Consider the following 25,287-nt stretch of genomic DNA (forward strand, 5'->3'; position numbering starts at 1 on the left):
GTACAAGTCATGGACAGGTCACAGGCCGTGAATTTTTGTTTACTACCCGTGACCTGTCCATGACTTTTACTAAAAATACCTGTGACTAAAACATAGCCTTATACTCTCAGCTGATGGTATCTAGTAGCAGACTAAAGTGTGATCGAATCAATTAGTCTGGGCCCTGCATTTTGAAAGTTACTGTTAGCAAGGCCTGCTAACAGTAACCTCATCTGCCCATGAAGATTTTCTGTTCCCCTCACTCACTGATGTTCCCACCCACGACTATGCCCTTCAGGCATTAAGCTGCAAGTGCTTGGAACCAAAGCAAAGCTCTGAAGATTCTACATGCTGGAAAGTCTTGATGAAAAAGATCAAGGAGGCTCAGCATTACTTTTGACTGTATCAAAGGCCTCTGTGGGATACCATGCCTGTTCTGGGGTACGTAGTGGAGACTGAGGCGGTGGCTATTGAAAGCCAAACAAAAATCAGAGATGGAAAAGGCCTGTTAGGTATTCTTGTCCACCCACCTGCCCGTGCAGTCAAGTGCACTAGGGCTCCGATGGTGAAGTGGTCCAGACATCTCTTGTGTCCATAGGTGAAAGCACTTTTGTGATCAATTTGGAATTTAGCACCATAGGAGACATGCACTTAAGGTGCCTCCACTATATGCTGGTGACCAAAGGAACAGCTATATGTGACTGGACTCATGACCAAAAGAACAACTTCACAGTAAATGGAGATTTCATTATAACCAGAATCACTATTTTGAACATAGAAATATTTGAGTCTTTTATCTTACTTCATTACAAATCTTCCCCTGCAACAGGTGATTATGTATCCTACAGTTCCTGTTCTCACCTCTGGATGTAGTGCTTCCAGTAGGACTTCTTTTGGCAGACAATGGACGGCTAGAAATTAAACACAAACATTTATCAAACAGGTATTTTTTGAGTCACCAATAATCCTGGCTATAAAAATGCCATCACATTTTAGGAGGCTTTGTTCTACATTACTACATTAATAACCAGTTATTAAAAATAGCAGTGGCGTAATTACAACCCCACTCTCCAGACTTCAGGGTGTGCCAAAGTTGCTATATACACAGAAGCACAACCATACCAACCACAACTTCAGACACCTCCAGTGGCTCCCCACTTATTTCAGGATTTCATTCAAAACTGCCCTCTTTGTTTTCAGAACTCTCCACATATGCTCCAAATGACTTCAATGATCAAAGGCACAGGAAGAGTCTATCCCCATGATTATTCTCTACTCCCCTCTGCTAATCTAGAACTGGCCTTCAGTCCAGCACTGGTCCTTCATCACGGAAGTTTGCTGCACTGAAACTCTTGCTTTGGAGCCAGTCTAGTCTGAGTGATGAATGTCTATTTACTCTCTCTGTGCTCCTGCAACATTCTCCTGCTATTGCTAGACTGCTGGCCTGGCCCTCTTTCATTTTCTTTTTAAATATATCAAATATATATTTTATACAGTTATATAATTACCATGATAAACATGGAATTACTTTTTAGAAGCTGCTGAGTATGTAGTCATAAAGGGTTTGTAATAGTCTATTACTATCTGTAAATAGTTGTCTAACAGGATTTATTGTTTAAATATAAATATTGAAGCTCAATAAAACTCCTTAGAAAAGAGTATGAAAAAATTACCATGAGCATTAACAGAACAAAAGAAGATTTCAGGTCCTATGTAAATAGTGACTAATGTATTTTATACATTTCTTTGTAGGATGGAGGTGGATTTTACAATTCATATTGTAATAGGACAGTCCTCAAAAAATTCTAACACTTTTCAGCTGGGGCAAATTTTGAGTCTAAATTCTTTCACTGTGTCCCTTCAAAAACAGCCAAGATACACAACTGCAGCAGAAAAGCTATTCATTTTGCAGCTATATAATTTATATCTAGCTTGGCCACTTCTCTTCTTACAAGAAAAAGAAAAGACAAACAGATACACTCACTTCTCTGGCTTAAGGCTAAGCATGAAAAATTTCAGGCCAAACAAGTGTCTTTTTAAGTTAGGAGGGCTGACTAATACTGTCTGGCTGAGAATGAAAAGCCTCTTGTCCACTTATTTATGGATTCAAGACTGACTCCAGGATATTTAGCAGTGTGGTTTTTTTTTGTTTTTTTGGGGTTTTTTTTAATATCTTGCCAGCCAGAAACCTCCTATGCCATATTTTGGAGCTGGTCAAATGTTGAGGTCAAGAAATAAATGTGAACGGTCATAAGAGATGAGAAAACAAGCTTAAGCATGAAGCTGTGAATGGTAACGGTGCAATGCCATAGTTACTCATTTAGGTGCATCTGCAGTTTAGTCAATAAAATCAGTGGTAATAAAGTAGAGAGACTTACTTGAGACTCTCCTGGGAACTGGAGGACGAGCGATCGGACTGAGGCAGGGACACTATGCTATCTGAGTTCTTCAAGTGTGACTGCAGGGCTTTCTGATAGGAGGATTCCAACGTGTGATACAAGTGTTCTGCTTCTCTGCTGAAGTGATTGTGGAAGCCCCAATAACATCTGAAAACAAGATCCCAATATACCATTGAAAACTCCTTGTAACGTTTGATGAGCCACAGCAGCTCAGTCACAGGAGATGTCCACCCCAACGGCAACAGCTTAACTGAACCATTTCAGTGACGCAGCCTTTCTGTGATGCATCTGAAACATACCACGCAGGCTATCACTGTGTTTTGAGAAAGCAGTTCCACACAAGACACACTGACCAGAAGTCGGAAGGCAAGATGTACACTGTGCAGGGCATCACAGGAACACATATAGCACCAGAGAGGGGCAGAGTCTATACCCAGATGTCACGGCTCCAATCAGGAGGTCAGGAAGAAGACCATTAGCCCACAAGAGCAGCGGGGATTAGACAAGGTAGACATCCCATGGCAAGCTTCAACCAGCAACGTCCCGGTGCAAGGACAAAATCTAGCATGAGTGCTTGTAAATACCATTAACCCTTTTACCCACACTGGATCTATACAGGCTGAGGGGACACTACACTGGTGTTTAAAGGGGTAGGACTGGCAAATTAATGTGAATTAAATAACAGTTTCTGAAACAATCTGCAACTGAAGACAGATCTGTGGGCCTGATTCATGACAGCAATAACAGAGATTTTTCTTTCAAACTGTAACATAACAGTGACTCCCTTATTCAATACCATTCAAAAGCAGATGTGTAGTAACTAACAATTACCCCTGAGATGATCCTGACCCTTTGCATAATACTATGGGGGAACCTTTGGCTGCTACTGAGGCAAATCTTAGGGAGTGCTGAAGCTAGCTGTTCTTACTGTCTTCAGTGAGAGTGGCTCAGCATCACTCAGGATCTAGCCCATTCAAAAGAGAGAGAAACATTTCAGCACAAAGGGACCAGTCCTGTGTGGCACTAACAGCCTCTCGGATGATGCTGAGCATCCTTACTTCCTGTTATAATCTATAGGAGTTACAGGCACCTTTCAGGATTAGGCTGGAGGACACTTTAAGAACAAGATCAATAAATGCAAATTAATCCAGAGCCATTTGCACGTGACAGCTGCTCCCCGGACAGAGGAAGCCATCAGCATTTTAATCTATTTGGGATAAAATGCAAAAATGTAAATCTTAATATTGGCAATATATTAAGTAAGAAAAAAATAAAGGAGAATTTAACATTCACTATAAATCCTCAAAAAGTCTGCCTAGCTAGCTATCTGGGTTACCTAGCCACATTGCTGTAACACCTGGGTGCCTACAGTATTTTCATGATTGGAGAAAATGCTCCCTCCCAAAATAATTTAATACCTACTCCTACTATGAACTACTATTTCTTGAAGTGTAGCATTTAATCATTTGATTCTTATAAAGAAGTTAATGATGTGTAAATGTACCAAATGACAGCTCTCTCTCTCTGTACAAAGTTCACCTAGAATCTTTGGTTAATGGGTGCTTAGTTTAAGAACAAGTTCTCAGTATACCAAGACAACCTCCCATGGACACATACACAAACTTTTGAAAATACAGCAGAACCTCTCCTATACCCTTTGTGACAGGGAAAATCATTGCAAATTAATGAGATTTCTGTATCAGTGATTAAGAAAGGCAAAATAATGCTGCCTCACAATTGTACTTTATTAACTAACTCTGACAGTGGTTTTCATTATTTACAATATTTTGTAGTAGTTTAGAAAGCAATGGCAAGCCCAATCCTGTAATATTTACTCAGGCAAAAATTCCATTAAGGACAAAGAGATTTTTGTATGAGATAAAAGAATCAGGCGTGAAATCAAATGATATTTGGCTATCAAATCTGACTGCCCTTTGGCAACCCAGTGTTTTATGGGAACAGGAATGAAACCACCAGATTTTGTCTAGGCATTATATTGGTGGCAGATAAGTAAGGATTAGCAAAATGCTCTTGTGCTTCTAAGAACATACATTAATACATGGATTAATCCATGCTGGGAGAAAACAAAGTTACAAATTGATTTAATTTTAGACAGCAATGTAAAATGACCAGAATCTAAAGAAGCAATGTGTGAATGGCTGGGGTTTTATTAATCAGATCATACTGACTGCTTTGTGGATCTGCTCCTGTTCCTGTTCAAGTCATGAACTTTTGCCATCAACTGCCATGGGAGCAGGAACAGGCCCTATATGCATTTGTCTTAGCTTCAGTTTTCCATCACACACCGACCATCCTGTGTTTATAAAGTGATACTTATTTTTTTTAAAATCCACTTACTTTCTTGCCTCTATCCTTGCTTCAGAGTCCGCATCGTGGATTCCCTTCTTTATTGTTTCCGCTAATACTGAGATGTGTCTGAGATCAGAAGAAAACATTGTTCAGACAGTGAGTAAAGATGCAGAAAACCTCCCTGCACTCAGATGAGTCTGCAAAGTTTAGTGATTTCTCCCCACTCTCAGCAAACAGAGAGCATTTCACAGCTTCCCCCATTTCCACATAACATCCTTTAGGGGAATTATTTATTTATTCTTACAAGTCAGCTTTATTTCACTCCTTGCTGCTGGAAAACAAGAGCCAAGCTGCATTCTTCAGAAGTCATTCCTTAGTTACCATGGAAACTACCAGGGTGGAAAAATAATCTCTTAACTCTTAAAGTAGCTAACGGCAATTTGGGTTAATGAAGTGAGGATCAATCACCTTTCCTTTTCCCCTCTTTGTCTTTCTCCACAGACTGTTAGTTTGAATAGCCATAATGTGCCTTACAAATATTATTCTCTTATTATATCTCTATTAGTTGTGTGTCAGCCTTAAAGTAGCTATGCTGGCTTTATGCCTGGCATCTGGGAGGCAAAATCCCGCCCAGAGTGCCCCAACACCAGTGCACATGATATACCATCCTTTAGGAGTCTGCAACATGCTCCACTCTCTGCATATGTCCAGCATCATCAGTCAATAATACAAGGTGATGGGCCCACAGTCTTAGCTTCTCCTACCCCTTCAGAATGGCTTGAGCCCCAGTGGTTGTAGGAGGGAGTACTCCCCGGGCTTGGGTGAACACAGGAACTGCAACTGCACCCTCACTTGCAAGAGTCAGATCTTAAGGCCAGAAATCTAGGGTGGGAGCATAAGGGAAGGAAAAGGCCCCTTGTGTGCTCCTCTCTTTGCATCCCAGAACAATCCAGCTCTTAAACATATAGGTCAGTACAGGGAAAACTGGCTATTTAGAATAGTATTACTGCTTTACTATCTAGAATTACTATAGCATTATTACTTTGGAATAGCAATATTTTGGAATGACTGGACCACAGAGTACTTGCCTGCAGCAGGAAACTGAAATGCCTAAGATCTTCTTTTCTGACAACCCCAGTCCCTTCCTCCCATGCCTGGCTTCTCTCTGCCACTTCTTTTCAGTCAGGAAACTATGAGACCCCCTTGCTTGAGTTTCATCTGGAGAGTGGCGGTGCTCAAGAATTCATTAACCATCTTCTCTGCAGCCTGACTGGAGAGGACCCATTTCTCTAGTCCATTCAACAACGCTTTCAGAAAATAAAGTCTGTAGCCCTGGGAGCCACACCTGTGGTGCCACCAGAAGTTCCAATATTTGGGAGGCCTCAGCAATTCCCCCAACAGCCTGCACCTAAGCAGGTGCACACAGGGCCTCAGTGGACTCTTTTTCCCTTTTATTTTTGAATGGAGAAAAAATGGATTTTAGCAGTGAGGGTGGGATGTTTCAAGCCCTCATTTCACCACAGTACAAATCGCTTCTCCCGAAGGGACGCTCATGCTCAGATCTTACCTTTCTAGGGAGTGTGTTTGCCACTCCTGTAACAGCAAGTCTAAAAATTCAAAGCAGCGCCTGAAAGTGGGTAAAGGAGAAATATTGTCTGAGCTATTCAAGCTAATAAAAAGGCATATGGCTTCTAGTGGACTTGCCACCACACACCAGTCATTTATTATTATGGGGCCCAGCTGGACACAAGAAATCAGCAGTGACCCCCTTATTAAAAATACTAGTGTATCTATAAAGATCAAATTCTACAAAGAGTTTTTAAACTAAAAAATATGAACATATGCTACAGTAATGGTCTGAAACACTAGACTGTCACCACTGTATGAAGAAGTGCTCTGGACCATAGCTGTAGAATATTACTTGTGGGGTGGTTTTGATTTTGCTTCTTTTTAATACAAAGGACAGTGAGATGTAGAGAAGATCAAAGTTAATATTACTTTGTAGATAGCTCTTTACAAACACTACGCTTCACATCAAGTCTGAAAAGAAGGTATTTTCTCATCCCCATTCTTCAAATAGAGAAACTGAAGGACAGAGGTGTTAAGTGACTTGCTTAAGGGATGTGACAGAGCTATAGTCAGTAGGCGACACAGTTACCAATCATTCTTACTTCTGTTTGTCAAGCTACAGGAGACCGGAGCTAAAGACAGTGGGCATAGGTCTTCTCCAATGAGACAGCAGAAAGGAAATAATCATCCATTTTTAAGGCCAGAAGCGACCATTGTGATTATCCAGTCCGACCTCCTGCTTATCTTCATAAACGATCTGGAGGATGGTGTGGATTGCACTCTCAGCAAATTTGCGGATGATACTAAACTGGGAGGAGTGGTAGATACGCTGGAGGGCAGGGATAGGATACAGAGGGACCTAGACAAATTGGAGGATTGGGCCAAAAGAAATCTGATGAGGTTCAATAAGGATAAGTGCAGGGTCCTGCACTTAGGACGGAAGAACCCAATGCACAGTTACAGACTAGGGACCGAATAGCTAGGCAGCAGTTCTGTGGAAAAGGACCTAGGGGTGACAGTGGACGAGAAGCTGGATATGAGTCAGCAGTGTGCCCTTGTTGCCAAGAAGGCCAATGGCATTTTGGGATATATAAGTAGGGGCATAGCGAGCAGATCGAGGGACGTGATCGTCCCCCTCTATTCGACATTGGTGAGGCCTCATCTGGAGTGCTGTATCCAGTTTTGGGCCCCACACTACAAGAAGGATGTGGATAAATTGGAAAGAGTCCAGCGAAGGGCAACAAAAATGATTAGGGGTCTGGAACACATGACTTATGAGGAGAGGCTGAGGGAACAGGGATTGTTTAGTCTGCGGAAGAGAAGAATGAGGGGGGATTTGATAGCTGCTTTCAACTACCTGAGAGGTAGTTCCAGAGAGGATGGTTCTAGACTATTCTCAGTGGTAGAAGAGGACAGGACAAGGAGTAATGGTCTCAAGTTGCAGCGGGGGAGGTTTAGGTTGGATATTAGGAAAAACTTTTTCACTAGGAGAGTGGTGAAACACTGGAATGCGTTGCCTAGGGAGGTGGTGGAATCCCTCCCAACCTGATATTCTATGATTCATAACACAGGCCATGGAATTTCAGAGAATGTGACTTTTACACTCTGGTCCAAAGGAAACGTACCATAGTAGTGGTTGGTGGTAGAAAATAGGAGCACATCCAAGGCCTCGGAAGGCAGACAAACTAATGTGATAATATTATAGCAATATCTAAACATGCACAAACACACACAGCTGTACAGTACACCCACACCTAACTCCGTTAAATCAGCTAATTTCTATTTAAAGGCCATCCTTCCTTTTCAAGAACAGAAACAGTGAATCTTCCCTATACAGTGTAAAACTTTTAAAAAAAACGTTTGGTTTGAATTTTTCATAGTGACCTAGGGGATTCAGACACATCCATTAAAGTTAAGGGAAGATGTGTGGATAAATCCTCTACATCGCTTTGAAAAACTCAGCTTTTCCTTTAAAAAAACAGGAGGTGAATTTAAGCCATTGATAAACAAGAAGAAAAGTTAAAACCTCATTCTCACCTTCTAACTGCAACAGACTTGGAGGTACAGTTACTGGTTATGATGGGTATTAGTCGAGGGATGTGCGTATGCTAGAACAAGAAAAACAGAGGGAAAAAACCTTTACATTTTAGATTTGCGGGAGTAAAGCTAATTTCCCTTAGTCATCCTAAAGCCAACGTACACACACTCATTTTGGCTCATTTGAAAAAATTCAGCCCATAGATAAAGGAATATTTTTAAGAAAGATATGGATTCTTTATTTACACTTATGGACACAGGCTCCAGCGGGTCTGTAGTGTGAGACCCATATTCATCAATGGACAGAAATCTCCAGTAGTAGGGCATGCCAAGGCTCCCCACAGCATGCCCGCCACATCACTGGGCAGAAGCCACACTAGTTGATTAATGGCCTAAGACAAGATGCACTGTCCATGGAGTGCTTACAAAGACTCTTTATATGAGGATGGGAAGGCAAGCAAAAGTGGTTTAAAAATGACTTCAGAGAAATATACACTCAACTTTTCAAAGGTAAAAATCCTTTGTTTCTGCAAAGAAGTTTCCCTAATAAATCTTACGCTGATAGCACTTGTTATCCACTCTCAAAGTCCTTTGCAAACCTTCACTAGTCATGCTTCACAAGGACAGAGTGGTAGGGCCCTGATCATGTACCACTTAAGTCAATGGGCACTTTCGCCTTGGATTTCAGTAGGTGCAGGACTGGACCCTAAGTGAATTGCCAAAGGTCATACAGTGCGTCAGAAGCAAAGCCAGGAATTAAACCTACAAGTCCTGATTCCTAGCCCCTTGCTCCAAACACACAATCCATCATTCTAGAATAATGAATTATGCATAAAGAAATAGAGTACTTCCATTTTTCTTATACAAAGTAACACAGAAGGATACCCTGTTAAACGATGAAATTATTCCTAAATGATCTTTTAGCCTGTAAATATGAACATGGTTAGGTCTTCTTTTGCAACTGGAATCTAGAGCAACTTGGCAAGTTATGACTTTGAACCCTCACTTGCTGACCAACAGCATTTATATTTAATAAAAGAGCTGCAAGTTCACCATCTTTACTCATTTACTAGTACTATGAGAACTACTTTCTTTTCTACTTACAATTTAGAATGTATCTGATGACGCATGCTACAACCTGAACCATCAGAACAAGGTCTTCATGACACAAAATATCACTGCTAGGCTTCAATGCCAGATGGCTAATGATAATCTGAGGAGTTGCCCCTTCCCCTTCCTACAAGCTAATAGCCACCCATACACCAGATACTATCCAGCCAACAGCTTATAATTAACAGTGTCCCTAGCATCTGAATGCCTCTGTAGTGCTCTTCTTTCAGGTAGCTACTCAACTTCCACTGAACAATTTAGTCAGTAAACTGCTAGATTCATAAACTGGGTTCATAAACAACAAGAGCCACCAAGAAGCAACTTCCATTGATAGTGGACAAGCTATTACTTCTCATTTATTGTCAGTCTCTTTTCCCCTCTTGAACTGTGTTTCAATAAATAGTTTTCCTTGTTCTAAGACATGACAGGGGGATCAACAAAAGGAAGGTATTGTCTGAATGCAGATACCATACCCAGATAAGATTCAAGGAAGAAGTCTCATAGCCAAGTTCTGCAACATTTAGGAGCTTAATCTATTTATTTAAGCTAATTTTCACCAGGGACATGTTCACATTCTCTCCTCAGTTCAGATCTGATCACATAGACAGATTTAAGACTTTATAAGACAAAGTTTTGTTTTGATATATACTTACTCGGATGATTAATCTAACAGCTACGACACCAGAAGTGGACATTACTTTGGCACTGTTAGGAATCAGATTAAAGATGGTTGGCATGATGGCTTCTGCCCCATGGTCAAACTTGTTTCCCAAAACTAAAGACAAATGTCTGAAAAACAATTAAGAAATGCTGGTAAATATGCTTTAGATTATGCTAGTCATAGTAATGTAGACTATCTGACATGCACTATTTCATGATTTTTCAGTCTCCTCTCTAACTCCACCAAAGAAGAATAAACAGACATATCTCATTTTACAGTTTTCATCTCAAACCAGTGCAATGCTTTTTGCTCATCCAGATTTTAACAGTAATTAATTCAGCATGGAAGCTCACCACATCACTGGAACCCTGTTAAAGATGCACCGACAAACCCACAGGGCATTTCTCAATGACTTGGTTTTCTAGCGCTTGTCAGTTTCAGATTCCATTCTCTCTCAAGCTTCTGTCTTGCCTTGACATTTGTGAATTTCATAAACGATTATTAAAAATGCCCTAGTTCCTTTTCTTCAAAGTCATGGCTCTGGTAGCATTCAACATTCAGTTACTACAGATGGGGGAACCAGCCCACAGAAAATAAGAACTGACCTGTACTTTCACCCCAAACTCAGTCTGAACCCAAAGACAAAACACATTTCAAATTTCTGTCTTTATTATTCAATTTTGTGCTGCCTCCTTGCCTGTTAACTTCAGTTTGGGCAGAAAGTGAGTGTGAGAAATATCATAAGAGAAGTTATTCTGTTGTCATTTCCAGCCTTAACAGACCCAGGATGAATGGGAACTTTCCAACTCCATTTTGCAGTCTCCTAAGGGTCAGAATATCACGTTTTCCATATAAAGCATCTGCAATTTGTCCCTCGATACTGAGTGCATTGTTTTACATAAGATTTGTATCTCAAATGGAATTAAGTGAAATTAACCACTATGGGCCTGATCCTTCAGTCCTTAGCCATGACCAAATGCTGCACTCCATGCAAGCCCAATGATTTAAAATGTGGGATCAAGGAGGGCAAAATATGGCCCTCCACTTCTGTTCCATTGGGTTCAGATACTCAGGGCACGTTTCAATTTGTTATTTGGAACTGTGGTATTACGCTATTGAAAAGCATTTCACAGCATTATGGACTTGACCTTGCCATGCACCAAGTACCCTCAATTTCCATGGTATTCAATGGGCCCTATAGGTGCTCAAATCCTCAAAGGTCAGGCATTGCAACAGGAGCTCTGCTGTCTCTGCCTGTTTACAGAAACGTATAACTCAGTCAAACCTGTTTGATTGTGAACTGACCCTTAGAACGTCACAAGTATATCTGGGTCAATAGCCCAGGACCAAAGAGCTCCACCCCGTTTTTTTTTAATTAAAAAAAAAATCTGTGGTGTCCATTCTAGAGCAAATGTGATCGGCGAATATATTCTGTGCTTTTACAGGCACTGTTTTGTATTTGAATAACTTAGAAACACTCTGAGGATTTTTTTAAAGCTAGCTTTGGCCAGCAATAAACCCATAAGAACAGATTTTGCCCTTTGCTACATTGGTTATCAATCCTAAGTAACTCCATTGAAGTTCATGGAGCTACTTCAGATGGACACCAATGTAACTGAGATCTGAATCTGGTCCATAATGTGAGTAATGGCTTTCAAAGGTTAAAACGGAATTCAAAGCCTGCCCAATCAACATTTCCAAACACCACCAGCATACAGAACCCATCCCCACAGGCTGTACAACCATGATTAATGACCTGCATGAGCATGGTTTTTAAATGGTTGTGGCCAAAACCAAGTTCTAACACCACTTTGTCTGTCCAGTACTGACAAGGCCAAACTATATCATAATTGGGTTCGAGCCAGGATCTCCTCCTTTTATCTAAACTAATTGTATAACACAATTTAGAATGTGGAGCTTTGTATTCCTTACCCCAACGTGATACACGCCTCTCGCACTACCTGAGACCGCAGATCTTTAGCGGATAATTTAAATGCTCCATCCAGCAGGCGTAAGTGTTGAAAGAAGTTATCATGCTCGGCAGCTCCAGCTAATAGTAAGGATCGGATCCTTTTCAGCTGTTGGCAAACAAGATTTAAGGACTTACAAGTGACAAAATAGCAAGACACACTGGTATCTATTCATGAGAAATAAAAACACTCAGAACTGTGTTCAAGACTAGCGCTCATTTTTCAACTTCCCTGTAAAAATATTAATGTGTTGAAGAACAGGTTCTTAACACAATCTAAGATCACATATTTCAGGGATCAGTATATTGAATAAATGTAAGAACATTCATATGTTAGCCTTGGCCATGCTACAGGAATCCAAATGTGTCATTTACAATTTGACCAATGACAAAATGTGGCAAGCCAGACATTTACTTTTCCAATCGTATCATTAAAGTTATTGGGACATTTAAACAAGTCAAAGAATTCCAAGGTTGCTCCTCCATTCCCTCCATCCATTTGCAACGTTTAGGGACATCTTGAAACACTGAAGTGCATTGTATGCATTGAAACACTATAATTTTCTCACAGTTCTCTCATTAAAAAGATGGTCTGACTTGAAAAGCCATGACTCAGATTCTGATCTCAGTTACACCAGTGTAAATCTGGAACATCTCCACTGAATTCATTAGAATCAGGCCTTGTCTACAGTAGGAGTGAAATCCTGCCCCAATGAAATTAATGGCAAAATTCCCACTGACTTCAGTGAGGCCAGGATTTCACCCTAAGGAGCTAGTTTTAGCCACTGATATAACTACACCAATGCAAACCATTAATCATGGTGCACTAATATCAATTCACTACTAGACTTCAGAACCAAGGTTCAGACTGAGGAAAACTGCACCAGTGCAAATCGCTGCTTGGACATGTCAGGGCTACACCAATAAAATTACATCACTGTATTTACACCAGTGGCAGAAACCAAGAGTGTAGAAAAGGTCTTACGCAGATTTACATCAGTGTAACTTAGAGCTTGCCTATAAATAAGACTCAAACTCAGCATGTCCATTACAGGTCTGACTTTGTATCACCTTGCTCCTCATGCAGTCATTTCCACCTGTGTCCAGTGGATATAAAATGCTAACAAACTGTTTTACACCCACTTTGCACAGGTGTAAATGACTATACAACCTGGAAGGCAGGGAAGGAGGAGGCCTTTTGCATACATCCGTCTACCCAAATGGAGTGCAGAAAGGACACTTTTCACAATATTACTCCACTTTTGAAAATTTGACTCTGAAGTCCAATAGCGATTTTCTAGGTTTATTTGTTTGTTTGAAAAATTAAGTATATCTTAAATGTATGATGACTTATTTAATCTGATGCCTATTCATGATATTCAAATTCCTATAAACCTAATACTTCACGGTTTCCTTAATGTAGGAGTTTAAATTTAGTCCCATAGTGTGAAATTCACTCCATGCAGAGGGCCAGTATACTCAATGTACCACTTAAACTGCACATCAGCCCTATTTAGACAACTTCAGTGGTGCACAGAACTTGTGCTGACACTGCAAAGGGATGAACTTCACTCATAAAAACCTTACATTAAAATAATTAGCATATAGGTCCAATGCTTACTGCAGATACTCTCTGCTCCCAGTCATGCTTATCATCCGATAGGATTTCCCTAATTTTGTTTATGGATTCTTCGAGGTCTCGGCTGGAATAAATCTGTGAATTAAAAAAAGAAAATGTTATCAGTGAATCAGAAGGTTTCTTAACTGAACCTCTAACCTCCTTCACTCCTGAATTCTTTACTGTGTGTGGCTCTTCGACTCTAAGGGACTAATGTATTGCACAAAATCAAGAAATATTAAATGGACATACAGGATGTTTGAAGTGTAATAATTTTTGACTATTACACAACTGTACAATTTAAAGGCAGTAAGCATTATTTCTGGAGTCAACGTCATACGTAAAACAGTCTTCTAGGGGGTCATACAAAACCACCAATAAATATAGAGAGACAAATTAACAACATTTGATACATAAATGATGCCCACAAAGTGTGTAAATCCCCACTTCATAAGGGAAGCTCATATTTGTTGGCACAATAGATAACTGTGCTTATAAGGACCTATTTGCCCTGTCAGTGCAGGTTTTTACTGGCACTGTTTATGTACTGTGTTTGAAAGAATGTCCCAAAATAGCCCATTGGCCACACAAACACGCAACATTTAAAAAGCTGAAAAGTAGCTTTAAACGTACAGGTGCAAAGAATGTTCCAAATGTCAAAGTGCAAGAGTCCCACTGCACCAGCACACAGGAAATCAATGCCATCGCTACAAAAGACTAACCAAGAAGGCTATGCAGCCAATAGTCCTGAGTTCGCTGAACACAATTTTGCAAGAGTAATATATGCAACCTGTCAGCAACGTAAGATAGGCTAGTCATGAAGTCAGTGGGCCAAATTCAGCCCTGAGCCTGTAGCACCCATTGAAATGAGTGTGAATTGTGCATACATGGAGGAGAGGAGAATTTAGCAACAGTCAGCACACAGTTCTTTCTGTTTTCCAAGTGTTGCACACACACATTAACTATTACCCCTTGCGAGTCAGTTCAGTATTATCACCTCCATTTTACAGAGGAGAAAGCTGACGCAAGGAGAGGTAAAAAACCTCTGTTTGTCCTGGTTCCTATCTGACACTCCTCTCCAATTTGTGCAAGATCACACAGTTCAGAATCAGAATTAGAACTCCAGAGCTTCTGGCTCCCAGCTAGAGTTCAATCCTCTATTCTGTGATGCTTCTCTAATGTTGCCACTGTATATAGTGGAAAATGAGAAAGCAGCTATGCAATGACATCATGGTATAACATGCATGTTACCAATCCAACTTTGGTATCTTGAATATGCTGCAGCCTGTAGGGAAGGCCAGATACTGCAATCGTCAACCAACATAAAGGCATGAATCGGGATTGTAATAATTAACTCTGAGGACAATCAAGCAATATTCCTTAACTGAGAAAAGTAACATTTAACAACTGTTTTACTTAACCTTGGGAAGATAACTAGAATCAAACACCCAGATCCTTGGCAAATGTTGAAGTGAGAATAACTCCAGTGAAAATAATCTTTGGGTAGGAAAGAGGTGGAAAAGTCAGAGAATTCCTGAGATTAGTTTAAAATCCCCTAGTCGTATCAGGAATAGCTGAAGGAAGTCTGTCTTCATCCATTCAAGCACTGAGATAACAAAGAGGAGCCCACTAGTATTTGAAGAAAAGGTCAAATGAACCTGGAAATATTCAGTCTGGCCACAATTTGGGTCAGGACAAAGAAAACTGTGAGCTGATGAAAGCATAGAGATACTGACAAATCCTACGTGCATGTGACTGCATTTGAAAACTTTCCACGGTTCAAGTCTACAGATACACAATAAGTGAGTTTGATGTTTAACTGTCCCTCTTTCATATATCAGAGTTAGATGAACCCTCTACTGAAGTTATGCTGAGTCCCTCTTCATGGCCTTCACAAGTCTCAGCTCCCAGTCTTAGGAGATGCAACATCTTGTGACTTGCCTTTACTCTCTGTCCACAAACTACTCCACTGGCTTTCGGGAGTTAGTGCAGGATCCAGTTTAAGATGACCGGCTTTCCTCATTTTAAACATGCTCTTTTGGCTTGCTCCAGCCAACCTCACAGCCTTGTCTCTTTGCTTTTCTCTCATTTCCCTCTGTCTGTCAAGCACTGACTTCCCTTTCAGTCCTCCAGACAATTGCTCCACTGCCACGCTGCAGCTCCTGTCATTTGGAATCCCCTTCCTGTATCTCTCTAACTCACCATCTCTTTCCAAATCTGAAAATGAAAACATCTCTTTACTCCCTTGACTACCTCTTTATTAGAGCTTGCCACCACTGAACCTAATGGGCCTCAGCTATTGATTTCAATGAGAGTGGGATTGGGTTGGACATCTGTGTTATACTGTTACTGTTAAATGTTTTAAAATGCATTTCTTCTTACCTGAACTGTTGGGACATCATCAAACGCTTTAATAAAATCCTCCTCATCAACAGCACCAGCTCCCTCTTTGGCTGCTGACAGATAAATGAAAAAGCCTTTTCACCCTTCTCATCAACAACAGTATAATCACTAAAAATATGCTCAGTTATGAAAGCACCTAAAGAAGAGAGAATTCACCCCACTCCCGACCCCCATCCAAACCTACATGGAAAGTGTTACAGCTGTAATGGAAATAACAAAGGCAAGGAAATTCAAAGCAAAGCACACACTATACACAGCATCCTTCAATTCCTAGGCACCACGGAGCACATTACGATGTCGTTAAGGCAGTCATTCAAATGTTAGGGGGTGTTGCCTGAAAAGATGAGATGGAATATTTACTTAAACTACAAGGGAGGTTTTCTCTTAAAGGATTTAGTCTCATTTATAATTGATTAATGTGTGGATTTCCTGACAGGCACACAGACTGAAGATACGGAGATGGGGAGAAAAGGGAAAGGCTTAAGGACATTATTCAGATGGAAGTTATTGTCTGAGAAAGGAAACAGGAACGTTTCCTTTAGTTGCAATTTGCAAATAAATTCAGAGTCATTGTTCAGTTTTCTGTTCACCCTTTAATTAGAGCGTCAGAAGTTGGAGGTCAAGTGCCAAAAGTGTTAAAAAACAATTTGCCAACTGTTTTAAATTGCATGAAACTGGAGTTTAGCACATACATTTTTGACCTTATTTGTTAAATAAACAGCCTGTGTTATTTAAGCTATTTGACTACAGAGGTGCAGTTCCTTTGGGAAGAAAAGGTGGATCACTGCACACTGTTGCTTCAAACACAATGCTGAAGATCACTAAGTGGATCTGGATGTGGGAATCATTTGCAGGTCCACTCTTCCAGAACACATCTTTGGTGTTCAGACAGTATAACTCTCATGTTCTCAGACAGAGCAATTCACCACCCTAATGAGGGCCAACACAAGGACTATGCAACACGTAGGTCCTCAAAATAAGGCTTAAATGGGACTTCAGCAGAGCTTAGGTGTTGTGCAGGATCTTTGCAGAGAGGTGAGTTTCACCCAATATGCAATATTGCCTTACCTGTGGACTTTGAGCCCAGAGCTGCAGACCCAAGTCTGCGAGCAGTCCCCATGCCAACTCTGCGGGAGTTTGGAGGGGCCTTTGAAGATGTAGAGGAGCTGGCCGAGGAAGGTCTGTTCCCGTCCACAGAGTCTTCATCATCAAAATTTTTATCTGAGGAAGAACCACATTCAGCCATAACTAAGGTGAAACTAAAACATTTCCCAACTGGGGTGCCTATATTGGAGCAGGTGCTCTGTGCATTTCCTGCAAGAACACTGGAGACAGCTCTCACTTCAACAGCTTTTCAAGGCTTCGCTGAAGTTATGTTTAAAAGAATAAACCAACAAACTATGATCAATGCCTGTGCCCAACGGTCCTTTCTAAATACAAATTCAGGGAGCTGGGCAGCTCAGGAGATCTACAGCTTTCCACCTCAAGAGGAGTAAACAGGCTCAGTGTAACTGAGAATTCAGGCAGTGGTTTGTAATCGTAGCCGAGATAAAGGACTGAAGGGCCCATAAATCCTCAGCTACCCTCTCACCCGTAGAGGTGGTGTCTGTACAACAGGACTGAGGGCTTGCCTTCACTGCAGCTGCGCCCGTGTAACGTATCTGGTGAAGCACTATGTCGACGAAAACGTTCTTCCGTCTATGTAATTCGTCTACCTCAATGAGACGCAAAAGCTCTCCTGCTGACACAGCACGCTGTAGATAGCACTTCAAATTGATTTAACTTACGTCGCTCGGGGGAGGTAGGGGGGATTTCACACCCCTGAGCGATGTAAGTTACGTTGACTTAAGCACTGGTGTAGACAAGCCCTGAGGCTCCTCAAAGGGGCAGTGTGGGGAAGACCACATATCTACTGCCCATGCTGTCCCTATGTTGTATGTATCAATAAAAGACACTGGCTTTCAGGGCTGTTAATCATGCAACTTTCAACAGCCCTAAATCCACTTTACTTTGTTTTTAAATGATAATTTGCTACATAGTCATTTGGAAGGTGTAAAATGTTTGGACGGCTGACCCGAGCTTTGTGTGCTAAGAAAATCAGATTGAGTTCTACTATGTTTTCTCCCAAATCTACTCCCACCACACAGCCCTTCAGGATCACATTACGCCAACCTAAGGTGACCTCCTTTTCAAAAGGCAAAAGCAGGACATATGCAGGAGCCCTGCCTGCCTCTGTTGGCCCCGTCCTCTATCCCTTCTCTCTCCCGCAAACTCCACACCCTACTCCTCCTCTTCTCCCTGAAGCCCCATCCCTGGCCAGGTTGGAAGCCAAAGCCGGGCAGCAGTAAGAGCTGCCCAGGGAGCCTGGGCTGCTGTGGGGAGCCCTGGACCCTCCACCTGCCCTGGGCGGAGGGCCGGGGTGCCCAAGACCAGCTTCTGGCCCATGTCCCCGCCCCCTGGGGTGTACCACCCAGGGTAGGTGGAGAGTCCAGTGCTCCCCATAGCGACCTAGGCTCCCTGGGCGGCTCATACAATTGCTGGGCTGCAGCTTCTGATCTGGCCAGAGGGTGAAGTCTCAGGGGTGTGGGGTGAGAAAGAGCAGGGGGCAGGGCCTCATGGTGATGGGACGGCTAAGGCCCACCTCAGCCCCCCTCCCCCCCCCCCCCAGAAAGAGGCCGGCACTGCCCCTGAGGCTCAGGCAGGTGCGGAGCATTGCCACAGGGAATCCAGAACAAATGTCCTGGAATCATTCAGCCTGGGACCGGGACTTGAACTCTGCATTTCAGGACTGTTGCATCCAATTTGGGATGTCTGCACCCACCTCCTTCTGTCGGGAAGTTGAACATGATTCCCTCTGGCTGGACCCCATCAGTGCCATCTTTAATCAGGCAGAATCTTTAATGGTCACTGTTGAGTGATTCAAGGCACTCAATTCCAGCCAGGGGTTGAACACATTCAGCACGAACCACTCCATTGGCTCAGGAGAGCAGAGCTCATTTAACAGTTCTGGGCATATCTTAGTCACTATCTCCCAACTCATCAGACCATTTAAGCACCTGGCTAAGTCCTTCCCTATTCAGCAAAGCTTTTAAGCATAAGTTTCACTTTAAGCATATGCCTCAAGTGAAGTGAATGCTTAAGTACTTCAGTAAATAGGGACGGACTGAATGGGGTCAAGGGGTGAAATTCCACCCAGTGTCTGGTGAGCATGCACAAGGCCCCCTGCACCATTTAAACCTTTGTCATGGGGTGGTGAGGGTGGGCTTGCCCAGACCTTTAGCACTGGGGTGAATTTCATCCCAAATACATTTTCTTTTAAATTCTTATACAGAGATATCTGGGTATCAAGTAAAAGGTTATGCTATGTCTATTACCAGCCAAGAGGAAATCATTGCCATTAATACAACCAGATAGCAGATATTCTGCATTATTTCAAAAGTAGCACTTTTATCTAATAGTATACATCTTGTGTCAGTTGCATTAATGTCCATCTAGATTGTCATTTATTTAACTTAAAAATAATCTAGCAATTATGCTTTTCCAACCCTCATCCCCCCAGCACACACAAAGGGTGTGGTTTCCTAGTCCAGATAACAAAGTAAAATAAAAACTCAGAAACCAAATAGCAAGAATAACCTCATTTTTGTAGCATGTTAGTAAAACTCCATTAATTTTGCTAACATACTAATCTAAAATGAGCTTTCCTGAGTATTAGCTATAAAAAAAGAGAGGCAAATTACAATCAAATGGATCTTCTTATACTTTAAAGTTAACATTGTGGCCAAATGTTTTTTCTAATATCTATGTCAAATAGCCTTTAACATCCAGAGAGCATTTCCTTGATTGAAAATTAAGGATAATATTCTGGCACATTCAAAACTGCATACCAGGTCTTTCAGCAGCACACGTATTGAACAGAAAAAGAAACAAAGAACAAAAAATCTGAATGTGGAGTTCATAAAATAAAATACAACCAAATCAACTATACAGTAACATGAAGAAGGACGTTCTTCCCAATTCAACAGCTGATGGTCACAATCATCATTTATAATATTGCACTCTAGCTGTAAATCCTATAGGGCCAAATTCAACCCAGGTGTAATCCATTGACTTCACTGTGTGTGCACCAGGGATAAAATATGGATCACAGTGTTTACCATTTAACAATCATGACTATTCTCCTGCCTTATGACCCCAATGCTCATTTATGAATGATGCTTAGTAATATCCAGCAGAGACATGCCTTACCCAAAAGGGCCTTTGTCTGCTCACTACTCTGCTCTCTCTCAAAATTTAAAAAAAAATGCAATTTGCTTAAAATCTCTTCTATTCACTTACAATCATTACAAAGGAAAAAAAGAAGAAATTGCTTACAAGTACATATCCTTTTGCAAATAAGCTTCCTCAACATTCCTTCATATTTTCCATAGCGTGCCCAGATGTAACACTGTTTCACAGACTGCTGCAGATTTCAGTCCAGAACAGAATCAATCATTGCCCCTTGTATTCATTAAGCTGCTGTCTTCACACATGGATTTAAACAGCTATGGCTTCAGTCCTGTTTGTACAACTGTGGCTCTGCAAAATTCACATGAATGCCCATTTTAGCCCAAAAAACTTCAGGCCATTTCTAGGAAAGAAATTCACTGCTACTGTTAGTAACCCAGGACAGACAATCCAAGAATGAAGACAAGCTTACTCTATCTTGCTAGCTTGGCTCACAATAGGAACTAGCCTGAGTTATCCCTTGGGAAGCTCTAACGGGAGCATCTCAACAGCTGTCATCATTTGTCCATGACAAATAAATTTAGTCATTATTCATTTTACAGCGTAACCCCTTCAGGTCTGTGTGAGATGTAAAACAAGCAGGAGATGCTATGCCAGGAGCTCAAGAATCTGAGCAGATAATGGGCCAATATTTTCTTCACCATAACTACTGATTCCTGCATTCCTGAGACAGTACATCAGGGAGAACATCTCCAAAATAGTGTGGGACATTTTAAAACAAACTATAATCGTGAGAGTGTCAAGTTTTCATTTGAAAAATATGAAACACTTGGGTCCTTAGAAATTTCAGCTAATCATTGTAGCTGAGTCTCTTGTTAGTTATTTACATGGGAAGTATTTGAGAAGAGCATTATTCTTGTAAATAATGTTGGTTTATACCTGAGCTATTCTTGCCCAATACATTTCTAGTTAAGATGCTGCATTACGGTCTTTGGGCCTGATTCTGCAAGGTGCTGAACACCCTCTGTTCCCACTGAGGTCAATGTATACAGCTGAGCATTCCCAAGATACCTACTACTGCCTTGGGATCTAAGCATCAATGGATCCTGGCATGCTTGGCATCTTTACAAGATGAGACCTTAAAAACTAATCCCACATTTTTTGAACTTGCATACCTTAAATTAAGCAACTAAATCCACACTTAGGCACCTAAACAAAGAGTCACTGAGCACCCACAGTAAGATCAATAGGACCTATGGGTGCTAAATGCCTCTGAAAAATGGGCCTCTGTTACTTAGGTGCCCGACTCCAGGCTACCAAGTTTGGAAATTTTGGCCGAAAGGAACTTGTTCATCTAAACAACTAACTTGGGGTATGTTTTAAATCAGCATATGCACCAAATGACTGAATGGCTCAGAGAATTGATATTAAGGTACACAAACTTCACCTCTAAGTTACCTGTTCAAAACCAGTCCAGGTTGGTGTGACAAAGCCATTACTATCTGGTTTTCTGATGCCCTATGTGAAATGTGCTAGTGGGTCTTAGTCCAGATTTCAGACAAAGACACACACACACAAAACCAAATGGCATTAACTAGCCAGCATGTAAACCCAGATTAAATGAGAATGGAAAATCAGCTGGCCTCCCCTCCAGTGAAATAGTCCCTCCAGGTCAGAGTGAAGGGGCAGAGGCTGGGTAGTGTAGAAGAACCTTGCACTTATAGTGTACCTGTCCTGTAATGAATGCACATAAGAAGGCATGGAAAGAGAGGCATGTTTTGGTACACTTGATACTAAAGACTGCAAGCTCAATACTAAAGCACAATGGACAGGTAAAGCCCAAATATTAGAACCTCCAACAGATGCACAGCAAAGGATATGGTGCCCTGCCCCAATGCCAAATTACATTTGGTGTACGTAACAACCCCCTTTTTAGTATCCTGTACTCCATGCCATGGCCCTGTGTGTATTGGCCTATTTTGTTCAGACAAGTGCCCCTTGGATACTTTTATACCCTAAAGTATAAAAGGGCATCCCTGACCCAGGCTGAGACTCCTTTAGGACACAAATGGCTTTTCACTCCTTCTGTGTGAGTATCAGATCAGCCTCTGAGTCAGATAGCTACAATTTATAACACTTTTCTCATTACCATGCCTGAGACATCCCACGATTTAGCCCCACCATTATATGTTCCCTTGAATTGTTATATTGATTTTACAGCTATCTAGAGGGAAAAAAATTAAAACATACAAAGGGCAAACAATGAAAACAATCTGAGAGAAGGGCTATTCTCCTTGGCAGGGTGAAATGGGTAAAACTGAATGTTGTTCCAAACACAAGAAAATAAAATTGACCAGGCACAGCATCTCCTCAATATGGTTTCTCATTCAGCACAGTGTCTCCTACCACCTCATTTGACCTGTCACCCCGCCTCTGTGTATCTGTCCACTGCCTCCCCCTTCTCCAAATCAGACACAAGCTTCCAGGCCACACCTTAAAGGTCCTGCTCTATCCAGCCACTCCATTAACTCACTGCGATGTCAGTTGCTGCCTTCACTCTGCGAGTGTTCCCAGCCTTCACCACTGATCGGTTGGCTTTTCCAACAAACAGCTTCATGCTTTTCCCCACGCTTCCCAGAATAAATAGGAAAAACTCTGGCACAAATTCCATCCATCTTACCGTCTTCAAAACTCACTTTGAAGTGAGTTCTCCTTATTCAGCCAATCCACGATCCCTAAAAGACACTACCAGCTGAGGACAGCTAGGTGAGTCATGCCTATGGCTCATCATGGTTACATATTCCTATTTCACAGTTAACTCGTCCCCTCCCCTTCTGAGTATTTCATCCATCTGTTGCCTTTTGTTGCAACCTAAATTATAAACACTTAGAGGCAGGCGGTGTCTTTTAAATAAGCGCCTTTATGGCCTACCATAATATTCCTAATAATAAATAACAACCTTTAGGTAAGGTGGAAGGAGACAGCCTTTTCTCACTCCGAGAGCTCTATGCCAAGTACTAACTGGGGTTTTTAAACCTACCCTTCTCTTCGATCTCAACTAACATGTTTCTATTTCCTTTCCTTGGTTAGGAAATGTCAATTTAATATTTTGGCTCCTGTTACAATTCTATTTAACCAAGAGTTAATTAATTAAGTTACTCCTACTGTAGTGTGCGTTAGACTCCCATTATGGAGAGGAAATATCTTTCTTTTAGGAACCTTGACAGCTGGAATGGTTTTCTGCTTCACTAACACATCACACTTATACAACTCACATTGTGGCTTTAATGTGCCTCCTACCAGCTTCCCAGACAGGTACACTCACAGCCAGTACAAGTAGTTTCATTAGCCTGGTAAAAAAAATTTCTCCTGAAGGAAGTATCTCAGAAGACAATCACATATTATGATAAAAATCACATTTGCTTAATTCTACCTTTAATAATTCCAGTATAATCACTCATATTAAGGAACGTGGTGTCCAGATACTGAGGTGATGAATGCCCTACAATAGATTTGACAGTCAGATACAACTTTTATACAGCACCATAAGTATGCACAATGCTTTACAAGAGACAATAAGCCACAGCCCTGACGACTTTATAATCCAGTACCAACAAAGACTGCCAAATTCATGAGTCAGCCACTGCAGAACACCGTACTAGAAGATCAAACAAAACATTCCGCGGTCTAATTGTTGCTAATTCTCATGACTGTATCGCAAGCCTTGCTATATTTAGAGCTTTTTTAAAGTCTCAGCTCTTGGAGTCAGGTGATTCTAGTAGAATTTCAACTTTCTTAGAATTTTTTTTTGGGGGGGAAGGGGGAAACGCACTATGTTCTTTTGTAAATTTTATTCCTTATGGCTGCAGAGAAAAGCTTGAAAACATGAACCCTAAAGACTCAAAAAACAGAAGCCAAATAAAAAGAACCTAACATATATTAGCTCTAAATTCCCATGATTTTAATCTAATCTCATGATTTGTAGGGGTCAGGCTCATGGAGTTTTAAACACTTGGGGTTGGCAACACTGTGACATAAACTACAAAGTTATTGTGGCAGTTTTCTGTGGTGGTCTATGAATATTACTGTTAGCCGTTAGAGAATGGTGGCCAAGGGACCCAAGAGGGCCCTTCCAAACCCATTATGCATTAATCTAAGGAAGCTATAAAACAGGAACCAAAAAAGGAGCCAATCCTACCTTCCTTATTCAGGAAAACTTTCATTGATGTGAAAAATCCCATTAAGTGCAAGATCGTTATCTGTATTACCGTAGCACTTATAGAGGCTGCAGCCAAGCTCAGGACTCCACCATGCTAGGTGTTGTGCACACACATAGTAAAAGATAGGCTCTGTCCCAAAGATCTTAACATTGAAATAAATAGACAAGACAGGCAAGGGAAACAAATAATAATAATTTGTTCACTGTTACAGCTGTGAACAAAACCCTCATCAATTGACTCTTGTTCTGGTGCCTTACCCACTGAAAGACATTATGCTAACCAAGGAAATTTACAGCACAAACCTTGAAGAAAAACATATGATTTAACATAGTTTTAAATTGAATGGCAAAGAGAGAAAACACATACAGCTTTTCTATTCTACACTTTGCCTGCCTGTCCCCAAAAGGTTTCTTTATGAGGATTTTCAGAACTCAGGGCTCCAGTTAACCTTCAGGGTCTGTTTGTATAGAGATACGATTATCTCTCAACACAGTTTTCCACTGCTTCAGAGTATATTTAATTATCAACAATAGCTCGTTATTTTTATATGTGACTGTTTCAGCTTTTCCTGTTGACATCAATAGTAGGTTTTCTCTTTTTTAATTTGCAGTTTGGATCCTTGAAAATTCCCTTTAAATTATGCTTTGGGAATATGTCAGCACTAACTGTGAGTAAAGATATTAAACCATCCTCCCAGGCTCTCTTATTAGCATAATATTTATGACACACTTAGCATTCTTCTCAGTGAGCTGAGCTCTAGTGATACTGATCAATGAGCAAGACAT

At 41.1% G+C, this 25,287-nt stretch overlaps 1 protein-coding gene across 1 annotated transcript in view; it reads right to left on the reverse strand.

Moving 5' to 3' along the window:
• The window catches only part of CLASP1 (cytoplasmic linker associated protein 1), a 266,679-nt gene that overhangs the window by 119,529 nt on the left and 121,863 nt on the right, over positions 1 to 25,287 (reverse strand). The window contains exons 9-18 of the mRNA XM_084643407.1: positions 17,124 to 17,276; positions 16,035 to 16,108; positions 13,656 to 13,748; positions 11,998 to 12,143; positions 10,058 to 10,193; positions 8,295 to 8,365; positions 6,256 to 6,315; positions 4,737 to 4,814; positions 2,358 to 2,525; positions 841 to 890 (exon numbers count right to left, since the gene is read on the reverse strand). Coding sequence (XP_084499533.1) covers positions 841 to 890; positions 2,358 to 2,525; positions 4,737 to 4,814; positions 6,256 to 6,315; positions 8,295 to 8,365; positions 10,058 to 10,193; positions 11,998 to 12,143; positions 13,656 to 13,748; positions 16,035 to 16,108; positions 17,124 to 17,276 — 1,029 coding nt within the window. The remainder of the gene's footprint in view (positions 1 to 840; positions 891 to 2,357; positions 2,526 to 4,736; positions 4,815 to 6,255; positions 6,316 to 8,294; positions 8,366 to 10,057; positions 10,194 to 11,997; positions 12,144 to 13,655; positions 13,749 to 16,034; positions 16,109 to 17,123; positions 17,277 to 25,287) is intronic.

The sequence above is a fragment of the Lepidochelys olivacea genome, assembly GCF_965140295.1.
Source record: "Lepidochelys olivacea isolate rLepOli2 genome assembly, chromosome: 11".
NCBI lineage: Eukaryota > Metazoa > Chordata > Testudines > Cheloniidae > Lepidochelys > Lepidochelys olivacea.